At 41.3% G+C, this 23584-nt stretch overlaps 1 protein-coding gene across 3 annotated transcripts in view; it reads left to right on the top strand.

The window, feature by feature from the left end:
- Window positions 1–23584, top strand: part of CDKAL1 (CDK5 regulatory subunit associated protein 1 like 1) — a 947145-nt gene that overhangs the window by 715632 nt on the left and 207929 nt on the right. For 2 of the 3 annotated variants that reach the window (XM_040353783.1, XM_040353784.1), the window contains exon 13: window positions 4045–4284. In XM_040353783.1, the coding sequence (XP_040209717.1) occupies window positions 4045–4269 (225 nt within the window). In that variant the 3' untranslated portion in view covers window positions 4270–4284. Of the gene's footprint in view, window positions 1–4044; window positions 4285–23584 lie in introns of those variants that run through there. The other variant, XM_040353785.1, reaches the window with a different exon arrangement.

Below are 23584 nucleotides of genomic sequence, written 5' to 3' on the forward strand. Positions count from 1 at the left end.
AAAAGTCCAACTAAAGCCCAATGGTAGGAGTCAGTTTATATAGAGGTAAAAACCTCATGGGATAACTTGATAGAATAAAAAACAGACAAAACCTTAATCCAAACATCGACTGTTAAATTTATGAATTGGCCGCTCACCTCCAACAATGACCCAAAAGTCAAACAAGGCTCATCAGATAGTCAGAAAAGGAATCCTGTTGATGGATTTGTAAAGACATCCAGGTCCCAAGCGAAGACTAAGAACTATGCCCAAATTTTGGCATTAAACCATCTTGGGCAATTCCATATATAGAGGAAACGGCTCGCTCCAAGGAATGACACTTCTTGTATAAATGGCGCTCAAAGCAAAACAGTAAGGCCCCTTTCACACTGGGGCGGTGGGTGCGTCGGCGTTTAAGCACAGGTATTTTTAGCGGCGCTTTACCGCCAATTTTGTGGTGCTGTTCGGCCACTAGCGGAGCGCTTTTAACCCCTGCTAGCATCCGAAAAAGGGTTAAAACCACTCGCAAAGCGCCGCTGCAGCAGCGCTTTGCCTGATGTATAGGTGCAGTGCCCATTCATTTCAATGGGCAGGAGCGGTATACAAACTGCTGCTTCAACTTTCCAAAGATACTGTTAGCAGGACTTTTTTTTTACTATCCTGCTAGCGCACCGCTCCAATGTGAGCCTCTCTGGGCTTTCACACTGGAGAGACAGCAGCGGCTCTTTCAGAGCTTTGTGCAGGCGCTATTTTTAACGTTACAGCGCCTCAGTGTGAAAGGGGTCCAAGGTCCTAGCCAATCTCCCTCCAAACATGACAAGCAGAAAAAGGGCACGGGGTATTAATAAAGACCAACACTAATCACGAGTCTTCATTTTGGCAAGGTTCAGACAGTTTACATTTCTGTGCCAGATCATTCCCACTATCTAGAATGTTGGTTAGCAAGTCAGTCCTGACCGCTAGCACACCCATGACAGGCTAAGCATGGCCTTTCAGCTGCGATATTAAACATTAAATGAGTCATCCATATCTTCATTTGGAGACCGAAATTGTGCAGGAAATACAAATTCTATATTACCTGCCATCTAGTGGATTCTCCATAGAATGATAAAAATAAAAGCTGAAATCTGCCTGTCGCAGTTTTATCAGCCATGTTGTTAAATGTCAGGAATACAAGCAGTTTAAGTTATGAAGCTTTAGCACAAGAATAAGAATCTTCAAGTAATGTATGTGACTCATTTTCAAATATTATTGGGCTCAGCTGAAAAAAAAAATTTTGGGGGGGAAATCAGGGTCTTTATTCTGGTGTGTAAGCTTTGTGAATTCAACTTACTGGTAGGATCAACAGGTAATACAACTGTTACTGGGAGACTCGAAAAAATAAATACTGCTGTGTTAATGCTATCAACAGACCGTGTCACATATGTACATTTTTATTTCCCCTTATCTGCTTCTCTCCCAGTGCCACATTTGGCATCTTTCAGGGAGGAACGGGTACCGGTTTTTGACAGGTACCCTTCCCCACCTCCAGGAGATGGCACCGTCCTTCAGAAGTTCGGCCTTCCGCCTCCTCCGTCTGCCGCTGGGCAAGTAAGAAAGCTTAGCATGCTTCGTGCAGTAGCAAACCAGCTGTGAAGCCAAAAGGCGTCACTGCCAATTTCCCTTACGATGAATGGTGGCGGCAGCACCTGACAGCCGATCCGAAAATCGGCTGGGGTGCTGACATTGCGGGCTCCCTGGATGGCTAAGTGTCCATATTTTTAAGAAGTCAGCAGCTACAATAATTGTAGCTGCTGATTTTTTTTTTCTTCCCCAGGCAGAACTCTGCTTTAAGCCTGTGCTCCTCTGCAGTTGGTTAGGTTTGAATGGAGCTGCAATTCAAATTTCAACTTTAGAATCATTTCTTATTAGATACATGTGATCCATTCCTTTAAAAGCTCTTAAACACTGCATAATCAAACAGATTATTTTTTTTTTACCATTTTACTATTGTAGCAGGTCAAATTTATATATAGTTTTTTCATATTGTATTCTTTTTTTTTTTTTTTTTATGGTAAAACATATCCTTATTGTGTTAGAAAAAAAAAAAAATAATAATAAACGGCACTTTTCAACAACATATGTCAGTGGTATTTGCTCATCAGATGTAATGTTTACGATCAGATTATTCTGCTATCATTAGGTAAAGAGATCTTCAAAGGGAATGTGGTATAAACTGTGTACCTTTTTCGTAGATCACTTAACAAGCAATTCTATTTACAAAACAGGCTTAATTATTAATCACTTACTTGTTTTACATTAAGCAGCTCCAATCCATTTACCTTCCTTGTCCATTTTATATGGAAAGACCTCTTGTTTCTGGCAACACTAAAGTTAAAGTGAAAACAGCTTACAGACAGTGCCTTGAAAAAGTATTCATACCCCTTGAAATTTTCCAAATTTTGTCATGTTACAACCAAAAACGTGAATGTGTTTTATTAACATTTTATGTGATAGACCAACACAAAGTGGCACATAATTGTGAAGTGGGAGGAGAAAAAAAATGGATTTCAAAATGTTTTACAAATATGTGAAGTGTTGTGTGCATTTGTATTCAGTCCCCCGAGTCAATACTTTAGAGAACCTTATTTTCCTGCAATTACAGCTGCAAGTCTTTTTGGGGATGTCTCTACCAGCTTTGCACATCTAGAGAGTGACATGTTTGCCCATTCTCCACTGCAAAATAGCTCAAGCTCTGTCAGATTGGATGGAGAGCATCTGTGCACAGCAATTTTCAAGTCTTGCCACAGATTCTCAATTGGATTTAGGATTGGACTTTGGACCATTCTAACACATGAATATGCTTTTGCTCTAAACCATTACATTGTAGCTCTGGCTGTAGGTTTAGGGTCATTGTCCTGCTTGAAGGTGAACTTCCACCCCAGTCTCAAGTCTTTTGCAGACTCTAACTGGTTTTCTTCTAATATTGCCCTGTATTTGGCTCCATCCATCTTCCCATCAACTCTGATCAGCATCCCCACAACATGATGCTGCCACCATGTTTCACAGTAGGGATGGTGTGTTCAGGGTGATGTTGTGTTGGTTTTCCGCCACACGTAACATTTTTCTTTTAGGCCAAAAAAAAGTGTTTCATTTTGGTTTCATCTGAGCAGAGCACCTTTGTCCATATGTTTGTGCCCCCCACATGGCATTTTACAAACTGCAAACGGGACTTCTTATGGTTTTCTTTCAACAATGGTTTTCTTGCCATTTTTCCATAAAGGCCAGATTTGTGGAGTGCACGACTAATAGTTGTACTGTGGACAGATTCTCCCACCTGAGCTGTGGATCTCTGCAGCTCCTCCAGAGTTACCATGGGTCTCTTGGCTGCTTCTCTGATTAATGTTCTCCTTGCCCAGCTTGTCAGTTTGGGTAGATTATCATATCTTGGTAGATTTGCAGTTGTGCCATACTCTTTCGATTTTCGGATGATGCATTGGACAGTGCTCCCAAAACTCTTTCATCTCTACCCCATGTGTCCTTTCCCTATCGCGCATTTTTTTGTAACCTAACCCTGCTGTAAACTTCTCCACAACTTTATCCCTGACCTGCCTTGGTTTTCATGATTCTGTTTGTTCACTAAGGTTATCTAACAAATATCTGAAGGCTTCACAGAACAGCTGTATTCATACTGAGTTTAAATTACATACAGGTGAGATGCATTTACTAATTAGGTGACGTCTGAAGTTAATTGGTTCCACTAGATTTTAGTTGGGGGTCAGAGTTAAGAGTGCTGAATACAAATGCATGCCACAGTTTTTAGATATTTATTTGTAAAAAGTTTTGAAAACTATTTAGTATTGTTTTTCTTCCACTTTACAATTATGTGCCACTTTGTGTTGGTCTATCCCATAAAATCCCAATAAAATACATTTACATTTTTAGTTGTAACATGACAAAATGTGGAAAAATTCAAGGGGTATGAATACTTTTTTTAAGGCACAGTAATGGCTTTATTTTTAAACTTGCACAAGAATACTTCAGATATTTTTATAAGTCAAAAGTATTTTACCTTTTGTCTTTCAGAAAAAACTGCGGACCAAAGAGCTGTCCCAACTTTTCCATTCATACAATCCATACGACCATAAGGTAAGACACTGCTCATTACTGGCTTATCTCATCAAAAGTATTTTATTTATTTGTACTTTTCAAAACCCCTTAGCCTATTTTTTTGTTCCTTCCCTATTTTTTGTTTCTGTAAATCCCTCAGTTTGTGCAACATTCAGGTTTGCATGCTATCTGAAGTGCTAGGACAAGGTAATCTAGAGAGCAGGGTGAACATTGCAACCCCCCCCCCCCCAAGATGTATAAGCATTATGTGTCCGCAAAAATCTCCTCCCTCTAAATAATATATAAAAAAAAATAGTATAAGTCTGCATGCTCAGCACCCAAGCATAAATTCCCCCTCTTCCCAGTAAAAATTAACCTTGCTAAAATACTCCCTTTCAGCCCAAATCTTTGCCCCGCCCCCTCCTGGTCACACACATGCACAATTAAAAAAAAAATCACCCTCCTAGCACACATCCTCTGCCCCCACTCCAAATCCCACCCCCCTTCCCACACAAATGTCCCTCCCCCAATCCCTTATCCTTGCACAAATCCCCCCCCCGTCAATTCTTCCTTCTAGCACAAACACTCTCCAATCTTCCCTACTAGCACAACCCCCCCCCCCCAAAAAAAAATTCCCCGTGTCTATATTACGTTTATAGCGCTAATACCTCAAATCACAAATCATAGTACAAATCCTCTTTCTCCATCCCCCTCCCAACAAAATCCCCCAAATCACTACCAAATTTGCCCTTCTAGAAGAATACTTACCCCCTGCCAATCCCCAAATTCCACTTCTCAACACAATTGCCTCCCTCCCCCAATCTTCTTATGGTGCCCCACCGACCTCACATGAAACCCACAGTGCCCAGGGCAGCAGTCCCTCCTGCCCACCCCTTGTCCCTTCTCTGGCTGTCAGTGACTTTCAAAGAGACATGTCCCATCCTGCTTCTTCTGTTGTGGCAGATGGGTAGTTTGAGAATTAGGATGATATGAAATCTGTTTGGGGGATGACCTATGTTCCTCTTTACTATCGGAGTAATAGCTAAAGAATTTCAGGTGTAAGTAAAGTTATTTCACACAGAGGCCTTTAGCAATAAATAACAAGGTCCAGCTGACTTGTATAGTGTTACAACATTTAATGCTGCCAGATGGAGAAGCTTAAGATTGCCAACGCTAATCAGATTGGGTTCTGAGCCCACCAATAATAATAATAATAAATGGCACTTGTGCACAAATTTCATCAGTCAGTATAGTTTTATTCAGTTATTTGTAATTGGTAGTTTTAGTTTTTTGTTTGGAAAAAATATGGTATGAACTGAAAATGCTCAGCAAATTTCTACAAGCACCATTGGTCTGCATGAAGTGGAATACACTTCATTATAAGTAAGTTATAACCTTGGAACTTTTCCCCCAGTATATTTTTTCACTAAACTTCAGCTTTCACAGTAAGTGTACCTAAATGTTTTGTTTCAGTACTATAGAAGATTTTGAAATGGGTAAATTCTTGGGTTGAAAAATGCATTTGTAGTTTATTCAATGATTGAATAGAAGCAGTGGTGTGTTTACTGTTGTCTTTTCTGGTGAATTGTAAGTCCTTTATCCTAGCACAAGGAAACTATTATTTTTATATTAAAACTTTTATTAGATTGTGGTCATTCACTTCTCCTCCTGCTGCCTCCTCCATTCATATCCTTTGTGGCATTATATCAAAGTGTCCTCAAATGATTTTGGCTTTACATGTGAAGACTTGCACACTCCTTTGCAAATTAGTCATTAGGCAATGTAGAATAGAATGTGACTGTAGATCTCTTCTGTTTGATGTTTTGTTTTGGAGCCTTTTAATAAATTATTATAAATTATCTGACTTGCAAGGGACTTTTACAGCTGCCAAGAAGTATTCTCCTGGTCTGTTTTAATGTGCTTATAATGTGTGCCCGTGAACACTTGCAGGTGAGCTCAGAAACGTGGCTGAAAGGTTAATAGTTTTTTTTTTCTTTTTGTCTGTAGTATCAGCTTGACTTGAATTACTAAAAGATTACATTAATTTCAGCTTCCAAACGGAAGCAATTGTGTTTATTTAGGGCATGAAATTGAAAAATCACAGTAGGCTAATTTTATTAGCGTCCACTGTTGTTTTTCTTAGTATGTACTGCCTATCAGTGGGCTATAGAGCCTTCCTTTTGCAAGTCCTAGAAGCCCTAAATATTGAGCATATCCAAAAATGACGACGTCACAGTATAGTATCACACATTTTTTAAGAATTTTTTGCTTTTAGATAACTCATTAAAAATACAACCAGGAAATGAGAGTGAGGAGTAATTTGCAACACTTTTTGTGTCTAGTATAGCAATCCAATCATTTTAGACATCTCGCCTTAACCACTTCCTCATCTGTATCTGAATGCTGCTGCATGTTCCTTCAGGTTAATGAAAAGATTTACTCATAGTATTCTAAGGGGAATTGTCTTATACACAGACTGCAGTCAGTGTCAGGGACTTGGTAGATGAAAGGAATGATAGTTGGCACTGAAAAAAAAAGATTCACTCTCCCCACTCTTTTTGTCCTTTTGTGTTCAGTTGATTAGCGTGTAGTTCCATTTTAAAGGCATGGTTGCTTTGCATTTTTACAATTAATACTACAGGCATATCTTTAAAATGTATGTTCAAACTTTGTGGCATGAGTTCTAAAAAAAAATTCCAAGTAAGTGGAATGCCTCATGCTATTTTATGTCTGCATAAGCCTAAAGGCAAGGTGGTTGAGAGAGGAGAGTGAGTTAAATTAACTGATACTACTATAGCACAATTTGAGTGTTACAATAAGAAATACAAATGTGGTTCTATAAGAGCTTAATACACTTTTAACACCATATGCTGCCAAAAAATGCTGTCATGTACTTCTCGTCGCAGTATATTGTGTTACTGTGAGATGGGTGTTTGATGGCCCTACCTAGCTTACAATCTCAGCTTTGGTCAGAATGTGTTACATGTGTGTATTAGCAAGGGGATTACATTCGAGTAGATGGACTTTGGAGTAGAACATCGAAGAGAATATACTAGATATTGTTTTTTTTAACAAGTGAGAACAGAATATTAGTCTCACAAAGACCCTTTAATCATTTGGACTTTATCGCTGAAAAGAAAAAAAAAATATGTTGAAATAGTGCTATATCTGTGGAGTCATATGTACTTTTTTGTGGTTAAAATATTTTGTGCTCTGCAATGGGAAAGTGCAGGGATTAGTTGTGATTAATACCATTTAAAACGATCATCCTTTAAATTTTAAAATATTAAAGTGATTGTAAAGTCTCTCTTTTTTGTTTTTCAATAAAAATAACAAACGATCCTGTTCTTCTTGGGTCCCTTTTCTGTGCTTCTGACTTTTCCCTACGGTCGAGTGCCATCACAGCTAGCAGCTTACTATGGGGGCACCCGAGTAGAGTCACAGCCCTATATGTCCATTTAGACACAGACCTGCGGCCTGGCCCCTTCCTCTTTCTCCTAATTGGCTGACTGACTTTGACAGCAGCGGGAGCCATTGGCGCCGCTGCTGTGTCTCAGCCAACCAGGAGGGAGAGTCTTGGACACCTGTGATGCTCGCGGACATTGCTGGACCGAGATGGGGCTCAGGTAAGTATTAGGGGGTGCTGGGGCGCCTGCTGCACACAGAAAGATTTTTATCTTAATGTCTAGAATTCTAACATTACAGCCTGACAGGGCTGTACACATGCCATGGTGCTTCCACCACAATTTTAGCTAAGGCTGCAGAAATTACCAGGGGGCACCGCCTTTCAAACTTGCCCATTAAGGTCAATGCCACTCGGCAGCCACAAGCGAAATTATTGGCTTGCGTTTGCTGCAGTCCACTAAGTGTAAAATGAATGATCAACTAGTTAAAAAAATTAAAAAGAGAAGAGAGGGTTCAGGAGACAGAAGTAGTGCCTCCTGAATACCTATCCGTTGTTGCTATAATGCTCTCCAAAAAGCAGTCCACCGCATTTCACGTTTTAAAAGGCGGTCAGCATTACCACCTGTCTGAAAGGTGTAATTTCCTGCTTGTGTGATTGGGTTACCAATTTCCCCAGAAGTCAGCACCAAGATGCATGTCAGATTTTAGGCACCCACTGCAACAAAAATCTAATTTTTGGCTGCGTACTCCAAATTAAAAACATCTAAAGGAAGGCAGAGCCTTGCAAGTGCAGCAGCTGATTGATAATCACTTCCATTCACTTTGCACATGGACACACACAGCTAATTCTTAAGCATAACAAAAGGTAGAAATCTGCAACAAAGTTTGGTAAAATCCCTGCAATGTATATTGATCATGCAGAGGGGAATGTTTTTTTTTTTTTCTCAACAAAATCAGAAGTACTCCTTAAACTTTAACGCCTTTTAACTATGCTAGACAATTGTATTGCTATCTGGGGTGCTCATGCCTTACGGACACTTTTTCAGTTATGCTGGGAATGGTTTTCCTACTAAAAATATAATTTTGTGATTACCCTTGGGTTTTCTTGTTTTTAACTATTTCAAATTGATTGAAGAGAAGATAATTCTGTTTCCGGATGTTACTTTACAAATCCCATCTCACAGCTGTTGCCTAACCAGAATATTCCCACTGAAATACTGCCAGCATCCAAAAGAAGCCTGAACCTGCTAAAAGCTATTCATTGGGCTTATGATTCCAGGAAAGGAACAAGAAGGAAGGGGGTATTACTAAATTTTCTAAAATAAGCCTCCCATGCTGCATTCAAATTGCCCATTAACTTCTAACATCATAACAGTGTACAGTATTCTTCCTAGTGTGTCTAAGCATTCCATGAGTGCTTCCATATCCAAGTGATTAAAACAAATTACACATTTTTGTTTCCTAATGTAATAAGCATATGCTTGTATAGTTATTTTCGAAAAGCTTTGCAGAAAACATGAATACATCAATAGTGTTATTACCATAACAGAATAATTATTGATATCAATTTCATCCAAAGATGATAAAATATTACACTGACAGTGCCTATGTTTGAATGAATAAAGAACTACAGGCAGATTCATCCATTTGTTTTAACAGATGCACAGATAATATTGGCTGAAAACATGACATTTTCCGATTTTTCCAAGGTACACGTATCCTTGCTTAAGCTAAAAGTTACAAAAGCACAATAGCAAATGTAAAACATTTCAAATAATGGACTACTGAAATGTTGTATTTGACTACTTACTGCTATGGCAACTTACATTTGTATGACATTAGCCATTTCACCCGGGCACATTAAACCACGTAAGGGCTCTTTCAGACAGGTGGTAATGCTTACCGCCTTTTAAAACGTGAAATGCCGTGGACTGCTTTTTGGAGGGCATTATAGCAACGGATAGGTATTCTTGAGGCACTACTGCTGTCTCCTGAACCCTGTCTCCTTTTTTTTAACTAGTTGATCATTAATTTTACACTTAGTGGACTGCCGCAAACGCGAGCCAATTATTTAGCTTGTGGCTGCCGAGTGGCATTGACCTTAATCGGCAATTTTGAAAGGTGGTGCCTCCTGGTAATTTCTGCAGCCTTAGCTAAAATTGTTGTGGAAGCACCATGGCATGTGTACAGCCCTGTCGGGCTGTAATGTTAGCATTCTATGCATTAACCACTTACCCCCCGGACCATATTGCTGCCCAAAGACCAGAGTACTTTTTGCGATTCTGGACTGCGTCGCTTTAACAGACAATTGCGCGGTCGTGCGACGTGGCTCCCAAACAAAATTGGCGTCCTTTTTTTCCCACAAATAGAGCTTTCTTTTGGTGGTATTTGATCACCTCTGCGGTTTTTATTTTTTGCGCTATAAACAAAAATAGAACGACAATTTTGAAAAAAATGAATATTTTTTACTTTTTGCTGTAATAAATATCCCCCAAAAATATATAAAAAAACATTTTTTTTCCTCAGTTTAGGCCGATACGTATTCTTCTACATATTTTTCGTAAAAAAAAATCGCAATAAGCGTTTATTGATTGGTTTGCGCAAAAGTTATAGCGTTTACAAAATAGGGGGTATTTTTATGGCATTTTTATTAATATTTTTTTTACTAGTAATGGCGGCGATCAGCGATTTTTTTTTTTGGTATTGCGACATTATGGCGGACACTTCGGACATTTTTGACACATTTTTGGGACCATTGGCATTTTTATAGCGATCAGTGCTATAAAAATGCATTAGATTACTATAAAAATGCCACTGGCAGTGAAGGGGTTAACACTAGGGGGCGGGGAAGGGGTTAAGTATGCCTGGGTGTGTTCTTACTGTGGGGGGGGGGTGGCCTCACTAGGGGAAACACTGATCCTCGGTTCATACAGTGTATGAACCGAAGAAAAGCATTTCCCCTGCTGACAGGAACGAGAGCTGTGTGTTTACACACACAGCTCCCGTTCCCCGCTCTGTACCGAGCGATCGCGTGTGCCCGGCGGCGATCGCGCCCGCCGGGCACACGCACGGGAGTCGGGGGCGAGCGGGGGGCGCGTGCGCGCGCCTCCGGCGGCGCGCGTGCGCCCCTAGTGGCGGCTAAAGGGTAGGACGTCATAATACGTGATCTCGCCTAGGAGAGCCACCTTGTGGACGTATTATGACGGTGCGGCGACGGCAAGTAGTTAAGATAAAAATCCTTCTGTATGCAGCAGGCGCCTCAGCACCCCCTAATACTTACCTGAACCCAATCTCGGTCTAGCAATGTCCGCGAGCATCACAGGTGTCCGAGACTCTCCCTCCTGGTTGGCTGAGACACAGCAGCAGCGCCATTGGCTCCCGCTGCTGTCAAAGTCAGTCAATCATGAGAAAGAGGATGGGGCCAGGCCGCAGCTCTGTGTCTAAATGGACATACAGGGCTGTGACTCTGCTCGGGTGCCCCCATAGTAAGCTGCTAGCTGTGACGGCACTCTACCATACTGAAAAGTCAGAAGCACAGAAAAGGGACCCAAGAAGAGCAGGATCGGGGCTGCTCTGTGCAAATCACATAGGGGGTAAATATAACATGTTTGTTATTTTTATTGAAAAAAAACAAGAGATTTTACAATCACTTTAATGATATTTTCAACTTTAAAGGATGATTGTTTTAATGGTATTAATTGCAACTAATCCCTGCACTTTGCCATTGGAGAGCACCAAATATTTTAACCACAAGTTTTTAAATGGCCTAGCCAGAGCCCAGACCCGAATCCCATTGAAAATCTGTGAGGGGATCTGAAGAGGGCTGTGCACAGGCGATGCCCTCGCAATCTGACGGATTTGGAGTGTTTTTGAAAAGAAAGTGGGCAAATATTGCCAAGTTAAGATGTGCAATGCTGATAGACTCATACCCAAAAAGACTGTGCTGTAATAAAATCAAAGGGTGCTTCGACAAAGTATTAGTTTAAGGGTGAGCACACTTATGCAACCATATTATTTTAGTTTTTTTTTACTATTACTTCCCTCCACCTAAAATATTTTAGTTTGTTGTTCAGCTGAGTTGTACAGTTTATAGGTCACATTAAAGGTGGAAATAATTTCTGAAATTGTTTATCTTTTTCTCATTTTTTTACATCACAGAAACCCTGACATTTTAACAGGGGTGTGTAGACTTTCTATATCCACTGTATGTATACTATGTAATCCTCGCTGGTGATAGCCATCACTAGTAGAGTGAATGATGTCTTTTTATGATATGAGATGAGTCATTTTACATGAAATGTTTGTGTGTACACAAGTTTCATTATCTTTATGTACATTAGGCTAACTGCTAAAGATTTGCTGTCTCTAAGCAGAATGCATGTTTGCTCTGCTGTCATATAATGTCATAAATTAAGCCTAGCAAACAACATTAATTAAACAAATCCTGCTTAATAAAATAACATGATATTCCCAATTGTGGGAAATACTGCATATAGAGTACTGATGATATATGCAATAACAATCTCTGTACACAGAAGGCCCATCACTATCTTTATGTGATGCTTTGAGGACCAAATAGTTTGAATTGTCCCCAGCCAGATGGTCCCATATGTTGAAGCCCTTCTATTAGAGTCTAGAACCTTGAAACTCCCTGTGGCATCAGACCTATCTCAAAATACCTATTCTTTCTCTTTTGGAGTCCTAGTGTTTTATTTTGTAATGTCTGCCGGTTTGCAACAGACCTTGACCCCAAAGCTCTTTTGACATAAGAGCACAATAACTTATTTTTCTCATTCTTTGTCATACAAGAATGGTCTGAAAGCTGTCATTTAGAACTTGTGTATTCATTGTGGCTTAGATGTAAACATCTTAATTGCCATGTAAGCATATATTAAGTAAACATTTTCTGCACTGGCAAGAATCTATAGGAGATATTCCATATGTCCTAGAGTCCTGTATAGCTAAGCACACCCTCATGTGTGGTGGACTCTGCTTTCCTTTTGACAACCAAACTCTTCAGTCTTAAAATGTAAACAAATTTGATGCATTGTAAATAGCTGAAGCTATCAGGAGCATCTTCTTGCAATGTACAGTATATATTTTCTGTTACACTTAAGTTAAAATTGGTTGTAAGTCCACTTTGTAAAAAATAAAAAAATAACATCTATATCACAAAGGCATAGCATACTAGCTCATTATGTAATACTCACCTGGAATCGAAGCCCTCGCTACGGTACCCGACACAGCACCGGCTGGCGACATGTCGTCCGGGAGTTACTTCCGGGTATCGCAACTCTGGCGCTGTGATTGGCCGGAGCCGCAATGAAAGCAACGGCAAGTACGTGCCATTGCTTCAGCGTGCATGAGCCTATTTACATTGGCACATGCAAATACAGGGGATATTTCCTAACTACAGGTAAGGCCTTATAGGCTTACCTGTAGCAAAAAGTGTGTTGTAAAGGTTTACAACCACTTTTAACATAAAAAAAAATAAACAAATACACACACACACTGCATGAAGAAAAGAATCGCAACCCCCCCCCCCCCCCCCCCAACATTAAGATGCGCTAGATAGGTTTGTGTTAGAATGTACATGTCTGTAGATGCAGGGATTTTAGTTTTAGGATGAACTTACACTTTAAATTAGTAAAGGAAATCCGTTTTTGTTTTCAAATGTTTTCTTTACTAAGGTCAGCAATAAACAAAGTCTTATTTCTTTTTAAACAAGTACATATGAAATATTGCATATGGATATCTCATATTTACCACTATTAACCAGCAGGTTGAACCCTGTGAAGATCTGTCCTCTTTTTTTTTTTTTTTTTTTTTTTTTTTTTCATGTAGATGCTGTGCAAAAAATAGACTTCTCCATTCTCTGCAGAATCCTAAAGGAACATTATTGCCTTGTATTGTCTGGGATAAGTGACAGTGTCTGTGTAGGCCCCATATTCTGACTACTTTGTACTTATCCAGAGCTCTCCCTCCTCCTTCATGCCACCATGAAATACAGTGTCACCTGGTGTTTGAGCTTAGAGGGAATGGTGACATCACCCCCTCCTATTGAGTGATAGAGCTGGGGCCTAGGCATAAGCACTGCATCATGAGAACAGGCCACATGCTCCTCCTAACTGGGAATCACTGGGTATTTTGCAGTGCTGGCCACAGAAAAAGGAGTAGCGAGGGATTTTTGGAGAGCTGCATAATGATATTGCACAGAGTGGCTCCGAACCTCCCTTTTTTGGCTCTTCCTCCTCTGCCACCATAGTAAACTTGTTGCTATAGGGGTAGACCTAGATACACACAGACTAGCTCGGCTGCACCCCCTGCTTCCTCCTCTCAGGATTTGGTTGACAGAAGCAAGAACCAATGGCTCCCACTGCTGCCTCTGTGATGAGAGCGCTGATGTAGACACACTTGGGACAGGGTCAAGATAGGACTTGGACTGGGGGGGGAGGGGCCATACACTACTACTGGGACAATTTAACCACTTGACCACTGGGCACGTAAACCCCCTTAATAACCAGACCAATTTTCAGCTTTCGGTGCTCTCACAATTTGAATGACAATTACTCAGTCATACAACATTGTACCCAAATGAAATTTTTGTCCTTTTTTCACACAAATAGAGCTTTCTTTTGGTGGTATTTAATCACCGTTGAGTTTTTTATTTTTTGCGCTATAAGAGAAAAAAGACTGAAAATTCTGAAAAAAAAAAAAATTTTCTTTGTTTCTGTTATAAAATTTGGCAAATTTAGTATTTTTTCTTCATTCTTTTGCATAAATGTGAAAGATGAAGTTACGCCGAGTAAATAGATACCCAACATGTCACCCTTCAAAATTGCACACGCTCGTGGAATGGCGCCAAACTTCGCTACTTAAAAATCCCCATAGACGACGTTGCAGGGTATTGTGGGGTATTGTGGGGTATTGCGGAGTATTGTGGGGTATTGCAGGGTATTGCGGAGTATTGCAGGGTATTGCGGGGTATTTTGGGGTATTGCAGAGTATTTTGGGGTATTGCAGAGTATTTTGGGGTATTGCAGAGTATTTTGGGGCATTGCAGAGTATTGCACAGGGAGGGATGGATGGCTGGATCTGTGACTGCATGTGTCACAGATCCAGCCCGCAGCAGCAGCAGCTGCTGCTGCTTCCGCTCTCTCCCCTCTCCTCTCTCACACTGTACCGTTCGGTACAGAGCGGAGAGGGAGGAACCGGCGTCATCACATGACGCCGGTTTGTTTACTAGTGATCGCTCCGTCATTGGACGGAGCGATCACGTGGTAAACCGCCGCTATCAGCGGCGATTTACCGTGATCCGTGACCCGCCGGGTCCGGTCAAGGAGACTCCCGTGTGTGCGCCCCACAGGGCGCGCGGGAGCGCGATTCTGGGAGGACGTACATTGATGCCCTCCCAGAGTTAAGCAACCGCCTTGTAGACGTATTTCGTCTATAGGGCGGTTGTTAAGTGGTTAATGGCTTCAACTCTTCTTCTGTGAAAGGTTGTCCATAAGGTTTAGGAGTGTGTCTATGGGAATGTTTGACCATTCTTCATTTGTGAGGTCAGGCACTAATGTGGACGAGAAGGCCTGGCTCACAATCTCCACTAGAATTGATCCCAACTGTGTTGTATACGGTTGAGGTCAGGACTCTATGCAAGCCATTCAAGTTCCTCCACTCCAAACTCGCTCAACCATGTCTTTATGGACCTTGCTTTGTGCACTGGTGCGCAGTCATGTTGGAAAGGAAGGGACCATCCCCAAACTGTTCCCACCAAGTTGGGAGCAGGAAATTGTCCAAAATGTCTTGGTATGCCGACACCTTAAGAGTTCCCTTCACTGGAACTAAGGGGCAAAGTCCAACCCCTGAAAAACAACCCCACACCCTAAACCTTGTGGACAGCCTTTCCAGAAAAGTTAAAGCTGTTATAGCTGCAAAGGGTGGGCCAACAAAATATTGAACCCTACGGAATAAAACTGGTATGCCATTAAAGTTCATGTGCATGTAAAGGAAAGCTTTCCAATGCTTTTGGCAATATAGTGTATATGTGCATTGTTTTTAAAATTCCTGGTGATCCTACCATAAAGGTCATGGTTTAGGCTTTTTCCGTTATATGGTAAAAAATGCCCTGTCACTGTGCCCTTCCAGTTGTGATTCTACATTGTCACCCAGTCATGTGGGTTTCCATTGGAGACTACAAATAGCCTTTTCAACACGCATTTCACAGGAATCATCCACTGTTGCCACCTTCAGGAATTCCTAAGAAATGGCATGCATGCTACAGCAAGTACAGTGGAACCTTGGTTTACGAGTAACACAGTTAACAAGCTTTTTTGAAAGACAAGCAATTTTTTTTTAAAATCCTTACTCGGTTTGCGAGTGTTGTCTTGCAAAACAAGCAGAATTCAAGCTAATGGGGTGTGCAGTACCGCATTTGGCCAGAGGTGCAGGGGCGCCGGTGACGCTCGAAAAGGTACAGAGCCGTTTGGAAATACTCGGAAATACTCTGTTTCGCGAGATCAGCCGAGCTGTCCCCAAGTATTTCTGAGGCTCTCCGGCGCCCCCCACCTCTGGCCACATGTGGTATTCCATGCCATAGAAGTCAATGCAGAACAAATTATCTATGTTTTCATTGTCTTCTATGGGGAAACTCGCTTTGATATGTGAGTGCTTTGGATCACAAGCATTCTACTAGATGGGTTGTGCTCGTAATCCAAGGTTCCACTGTACATGTAAACAGAGAATAGCTGCAAAGAGGCTGCAGGAGATCAACAGCACTTAGATGCAGCAAAAGATGAAAAAGGTCACTTTGACATGCAATGATTTGGCAAACTGAATGTCATTAATTTTAGGTTTAACATCTTCCTTAATGTACAGATGTGATAGATATGACAGAAAAGTTTTCAGACCTATAGAATGTACGATTTAAAAAGCGTTTAGCCTTCAGTATTGATGCCATGGGGTTTATTTACAAATGTTACTAGTTTTCAAGGGAAGTTGCACACTGCAAGTTTTTTTTACCCAGAGCTTAGTGAATGAGATGAAGCTCTACTGACTTCCACAATCCAATCATGTACAAGCAAAAATTTTAATTTCCCTGCATCAGATTGGGTATTCATTGCTATGTGAAATGTTGCCACTTTCACTAAGCTCTGGGGAAAGTTCTTGTGCAAAAGCAACTCCCCTTGCTAAGGTAACTCTTAAGCCCTTAGCAAATCTACCCCCCCCCCCCCCCGTGTGTTTGGCTCTTTTGTTCATTTGTTTTTTAAATTTAAATTACCTTTGCTCCGTGATGCCTGAAAATTGAGTGCCACATTTCCATAAGTGACAGCATTCCATTCAAAGAAACATTAAACTTATTGTGCTGTCGTAAGTGTAAAATTAGAGGTGCAGATAATATGCATATACTAATTTTACGCAAGCTGGTAAAGCAGTAGTGCAACATTCTAAAAATGAGACTTAAGATGCCCCCTATAGATTTATTGATTAATGGCATCTCCTGCGACCTCATCTTTCATGCACCTAAGGCTAAATGCTGGACTGGCAGCAAGTCTTTATGGTCTAATAGAAGAGTTATAATGATGTTAGAGGGGTGAGGAAGCCAACAAACGTCATCTTGAGACTGAACTGCAGAACAGCTGTCCCATCATACAGCAGGGCTAGCTTTCATGGGCTTTTGGGAAGCCTTTCATTTACATAGGTTGTAACCTTTTCTTCGCTTCTTGGACGGTGTGTTCATTCTGTCACTATTGTCAGACTCATTGGTTGTCCTAGATGTCAGCTGCATTGTTGGAAATTTATGTGTGGCTTATAATTGACAAATAGTAGCGTGTCCACTCTTATTCCCAGCTGCCAAAGATGAATAAAGCCAAAGAAAACGGTGGAAAGGGCATAAAAAGAAATGCAATTAAAATGATTTGCTCAAAAAGTTTCTATTTACTTAATGAATATAAATAATTAGGAAGTCTATTTTAGTTCCTGCTTTTTCAAGAAATTTTTATTTGTGCTGATAAATTTTTGTCCTGGAGCTAGTGTTATTTTAAGCAACACTTTTTTTAAAACTAAAATGTGTAATTGGTTTAAATATTACAAGTTTGGCATTCATCAGATCAGACATCAAATGTCACTTATCCTTTAAGTTCACCTTTTACAAACAAATTATCATTTTGCAGGTAAAAAAATGTTAATTTATATTTTTGTTTTTTAGCAGCCTGTAAAGCATTGCACCAGTAGTGATCAGCAACTTTTTTCACTGCAGTCTGTAAGGCATTGCACCCACGATCATTAGTTTGCAGGTGAAATACCTGGATCCTGCAGACACTCGGTAAGCTGTCTGCCCATACCTCGTACGAGCAGGCGGTTACTGCATGGCAGGAAGAATCAATGGACTGCAAGCTCGTTCACCAGCGCCTTCACAGTTTGAGAACTACAAGCCATCAGCTGCATTGGCTGACATTACTTGTAAGCATTCATTCACAGGAAACTGTCAAAGGTGCAGCCATGTGGGCAGAGCCTTGCACAGACGCACTGTTTTTAAATTGTGACAGCGGGTGAAAAGAGTAGATCTATAGAAAGAAAAGGCTTAAATGCTCTCTAAATAGTAAACACTACACCATAGTAGTTTAAATATCTGCAATGTCCCATTAGTTGCAGACTCACCAATATGGTGTGGTCTCCCTTGGCTAGTCATATGCTTCAAAAAAGAAAAGGGGGAGAAGAGATCAAGAATCCCCCCCAAAAAAGAGCTACAGGTGGACCAAGCTGCTTAAAAAATTGTAATTTTTTTATTAATATAGGAAAATAAATTTTGCACATATTGCAGACACTGAACACCCATCACCAACACTAAAAACTACTAGGTCACAGAACATGCATTTATATCCACTATGGAATTAACAATCAGCTGGCATCTGGTAAATAAATTGTATTTTTCCAGTTCCAGTGAAGGGTATTCTATATTATTGGCTTTGCCAACCTTGTGGACTGAGCAAGTCCCCCACTGGGCAATACATCAGGATATAAATGAATGTAGCTATGCAGATAGGGCTCCTGGGATTATAGTATCACTTATATTGCTTAATGCTGATAATTGACCAAAGTATAGGCATGTAAGTAGATGGTAATAGTAGCAGCAGCATATAGCCAAATGCAGGTTTGCAAAACAGTCCAGTTAGTCACAGTTGGAGCCAAGTATTGCAAAGCTGAAGCACAGGCAAAATCAAAAGTAAGATACAGTCCCAGGGTGTGAGCAGCTGAGGATAAATAACCTCAGAGGGCTAGCATGAAATATAGCGATCATATAGCAATTACACAGAGAACCACAGGTCCGTTCACCCAGCCATGGTATACACAGAGGGAATGCTGAAGTTCAAGCTGATTCCTCGATATCTCCATACCTATTCATGAAGAGCTGGCAGTCACAGGGAGAAGATGATGGGGGAGATGGTGATGGGGTGAAGGGATAGCTCAGGTGAGCACATCACTCTAGCGTGGGACAGGTGAGTGTGTGTTTATTAAAGGTCAGCAGCTTTCGTTTTTTAGCTGCCGACTTTTATTAAACACAAAATCAACTGAAGCTCCTCTTTAACCAGTGGCCTGTTGGGCACCTAAACCCCCCTCCTGCCCAGACCAATTTTCAGCTTTCAGTGCTCTCACTCTTTGAATGACAATTACTCAGTCATGTATTACTGTACCCAAATAATTTTTTTGTCCTTTTTTCATACAATTGGAGCTTTCTTTTGGTGGTATGTGATCGCCTCTGGGTTTTCTTTAGTTTTTGCGCTATAAATGAAATAAGACGGAAAATGTTGAAAAATAAATACATTTTTCTTAGTTTATGTGATAACATTTTGCAAATCAATTTTTTCTTCATGCATTTTGGCCACAATTTATACTGCTACATATCTTTGGTAAAAAATAACCCAAAATAGTGGATATTATTTGGTCTGTGTGTAAGTTAGAGAGCCTACAAGCTGTGGTGCAAATCATAAAAAATTTATCACACCTGATGTACTGGTGGCCTCTCATTTCTTGCGACACGAACAAGCCAGGAAAGTACAAATACCCCCTAAATGACCCCTTTTTTCGAAAGTAGGCATTCCAAGGTATTTAGTAAGATGCCTGGTGAGGTTTTTGATGTAATTTTTTCCACAATTCTTTGCAAAATTAGGATTTTTTCCCCCCACAAAATTGTCATTGTAATAGGTTATGTCTGTCACATGGCATGTGTATACCACCAATGACACCCCAAAATACATTCTGCTACTACTCCTGAGTATGGCGATACCACATGTGTGGGACTTTTTCACAGCCTAGCCACATAGGGAGGCCCAATATACAGGAAGCACCATCATTTATGCATATTAGGAGCATAAATTACACATCTAACTTGTTGACTACCTATAACACTTTTGAAGGCCCTGGAGCACCAGGACAATAGAAATACCCACGAAGTGACCCCATTTTGGAAAGGTAACACCCCAAAGTATATTCTATGAGGCATAATGAGTCTTTTGAACGGTTCATTTTTTTTCCAGAAGTTTTTGGAAACTGGGGGGGGAAAAAAATCAACTCATTTTTTTTTGTAATGCAAAATGTATAAGATATTTAAAGCACATAGCATGTACATAGCAAAAATTACACCCCAAAATACATTCTGCTGAGCAAAGGGTAAACAAAAGATTATCTGTGGTTTTAGTAGTGCAGTTGTCCACAGGTAGATGGCACTGGTCCAGGCAGCAGGCAGGGACTTGGTCAGCAAAAGCGAACACAATTGTTCAGGCAACAGGCAAGAATACTGTCCATAGTCAGTACAGGTAACAGGCAAGGATACTGTCCATATACAGTCCAGGGCCAGTGCAGGCAGAGATTGTCAGCAGTGCCAAAATATTGGTCCTGGTAGTAGGCAGACCCATGTGGTGTGGCCAGTTCATGCGACAGTCAGAGGCATAATGGCATAAGTCCTACAGGCAGAAGGCAGAAGTAGGGCCTCGTTCAGGACAGAATGGGGACAGGGGGTAGAGGCTTCTCCCACCCAAATCTCTTTGAAGCCTCAGCATCTTCAGACCCCAATCTAGGAATGAGAGAACAAAAAAAAATGTCTTTGTCGAGAAACAATTCTGGAGCCTGTCACATATGTGAGACTCCTGTGTTATGAATCCCACTAGTCCACTGGCAGGGTCCAAATCAGTCCAAGAGGCAGGCAAAAAGCATGGTCAAACAGTCCAGGGTCGGTTCCAGATCAGGCAGAGATATGTATAGAATCTGTAGGCAGAAGAGTGGTCGAATAACAAGCCTGGGTCAGTTACAGAGCAAGCAGAGGCATAAGGGGTGTGAAGGTAAATGGCAGGAACTGAGGGTTATGTTTACCATACTTCACTAATAATTTAGTGAAGTATGGTAGTGATGGAAACCGTCAACTATGCAGAGGCCTGGTTGGGAAGGATAATGGGCACAATGATAAGTGGTGGTTCGTCTCACTCCTCCTTTGGTGCACACCCAGCATTTTTCCTGACGTTTTTGGCCTGTTGGTCTGGGAGGGATTTTATCAGGAAAGTGGCGTTCGGAGAGTCTGCTAATCACATTGGATTGAATGTTTTCTGGTGGGCCGTTCGGGTATATAAGGGCAGTGGTGATTTTCTCCTGGTAGCCAAGGAAGGGTTTGGGTCTTTCAGTGGAGTTCCGATAGATTACATTGGTGTTGTATATGGCCAAATTAAACAAATAAATTTAAACTTTTTTATACCACTAGTATGTTCGTCTTGTGGAAAGGTAGGGTTCGAGCATTTGGTTGTTGAAGTAGACACCCCTCATGAACATATTGTATTCGTGGATACATGTTGGCTTTTGGATTGGGCCATTCCTCCTGGTGATCTCAATGAATGCATTGTTGTGGATCGAAGAAAGCATGTAGACATCCCTTCTGTCCCTCCATTTCACAGCCAGAATTTCCTCATTCCATAAACTCGCTGCCTCCCCTCTTCTTAACTTCTTGTTGACCAGGCTTTGAGGAAAGCCCTTCCGGTTCGTTCTTACGGTGCCGCATGTTGGAGTGTATTTTCCGTGAAGGTTGCAGAAGAGGGGAAAACTTGTATAAAAGTTGTCCACATACAAATGGTAGCCTTTCTCCAGGAGTGGGTTTATGAGTTCCCAAATTACTTTCCCGCTTGATCTCCTGTAGTCTGGGCAGTTAGGGGGATGCAGCTAAGTGTCCTTCCCTTTGTATACCATGAAGGCATATGTGTACTCTGTGGCTCGGTCACACAATTTATAAAGCTTCACCCCATAGCGGGGCCCTTTTGATGGGAATAAATTGTTTTAAGCTCAGCCTGACAGAAAATTTGATAAGGAACTCATCCACGCATATGTGTTGGTCTGGAGTAAACAACTGGGGGAATATTTCAGAAAAAATAATTTAGTAGCGGACACATTTTATAAGGCTTGTCAAAATTTGGGTCATTTCGAGAAGAACACTTATAGTGTTGGAATCTCATAATCATGATATCTGGTTCTGGGCATTACTGAGGAAAAGATGGGCATGTGGTAGATGGGGCAGGATGACCACATTTTTTTTTTAAACTCCTCCACTGTTAGGGCTCTCCACTCGTAGGGATGGGCATAAGAGGATGTTGGGTTACTTGCTATGAATTGTTGTGCATACAGGTTGCACTGTGCCACAATTGATGCAAGCATGTCCTCAGTAAAAAATTAAATGGAACATTTCTGTGTCCACCTGGACTCTTGACTGGGCAGTGAAAGGGGGAATTTTGGCTTCTCCTGAATTAGGAGGAATCCACAAGGGGTTCTAAATGGAATAGGGAAGGCTGGCATGGGACCTAACCCTTTGGGACTGAGATGACACCCCACTGGTAGGTGGCCTTTCTTGCCAAGGTACTGCAGTGCTGGTGGATGGCACTGCCTCCTTACCAGAACACCTTCGTCTGGCGGGCAGGCTATCCTCCTCCTCCTCCTCTGAGGCTGCCAGTGTTCCACTGCTTAGGACAGGCTCGTAGTCAATGTCAGACTCGGAATCTGAATTTGAGGAGGAATCCGGAGTGGGGAGAGCTCCCCGTTGCTTCCGTCGGCCGCAAGAATATTGTACGCCTCCTCGGCTGAAAATAATCTTATAGCCATTGTTTCTGATGACACGTGACACTGATAACAGATGGCACAGAACACTGACAGGTGGCACTGATGACAGATGGCACTGATAGGTACTGTGGGCACTGTGTACTGTGTTTTTTTTTAACTCGCAATCACTCACACTGCAGCACAGAAGCGCTCCCTCCTCACACGCGGTCTCTGTGTGAGGAGGGAGAGCCGGCAATGAGAGATGATCTTATATGTTTAGATTTTGAGATCATCTCTCATTGGACACAAAGATCGAGTGCTAAATGCCTGCTGTGATTGGGCATTTAGCACGATCTTTGATTGGCTGTGTCCAAGGGACACGGCCAACACACTAAAATCTAGTAGTGACAATTGCCTTCAGAAGTCACCTAATTAGTAAATGGTGTCCACTTGTGTGTAATTTTATCTCAGTTATACAGCTGTCCTTTGAAGCCCTTAGAGATTCCTTAGAGAACCTTCGTGAACAAATGGCATTCTGAAGGCCAAGGAACACGCCAGACAGGTCAGTTGTGAAGAAGTTTAACTACTTCCATACAGGGCACTTAAACACCTTCCTGCCCAAACCAATTTTCAGCTTTCAACGCTGTCGCTGTTTAAATGACAATTGCACGGTCATGCTACACTGTACCCAAACATTTTTTTTTTTTATCATTTTGCTCCCACAAATAGAGCTTTCTTTTGGTGGTATTTGATCACCTCTGCAGTTTTTATTTTTTGCTAAACAAATAAAAAAAGACCAAAAATTTTGAAAAAAATATGTTTTTGTTTGTTTCGGTTATAACATTTTGTAAATAAGTATGTTTTCTCCTTCACTGATGGGCACTGATAAGGCAGTACTTGACAGGCACTGATAAGGAGACACTGATGATTTGGCACCAATTACATGGCACTGATGGGCACTGGGCGGCACTGATGGGTGGCATTGATGTGCAGCATTGATGGGCGAGTGCCCATCACCCTCATGGGTGACATTGGTGGGCAGGCA

This window comes from Rana temporaria, chromosome 5 (genome assembly GCF_905171775.1).
Source record: "Rana temporaria chromosome 5, aRanTem1.1, whole genome shotgun sequence".
Taxonomy (NCBI): domain Eukaryota; kingdom Metazoa; phylum Chordata; class Amphibia; order Anura; family Ranidae; genus Rana; species Rana temporaria.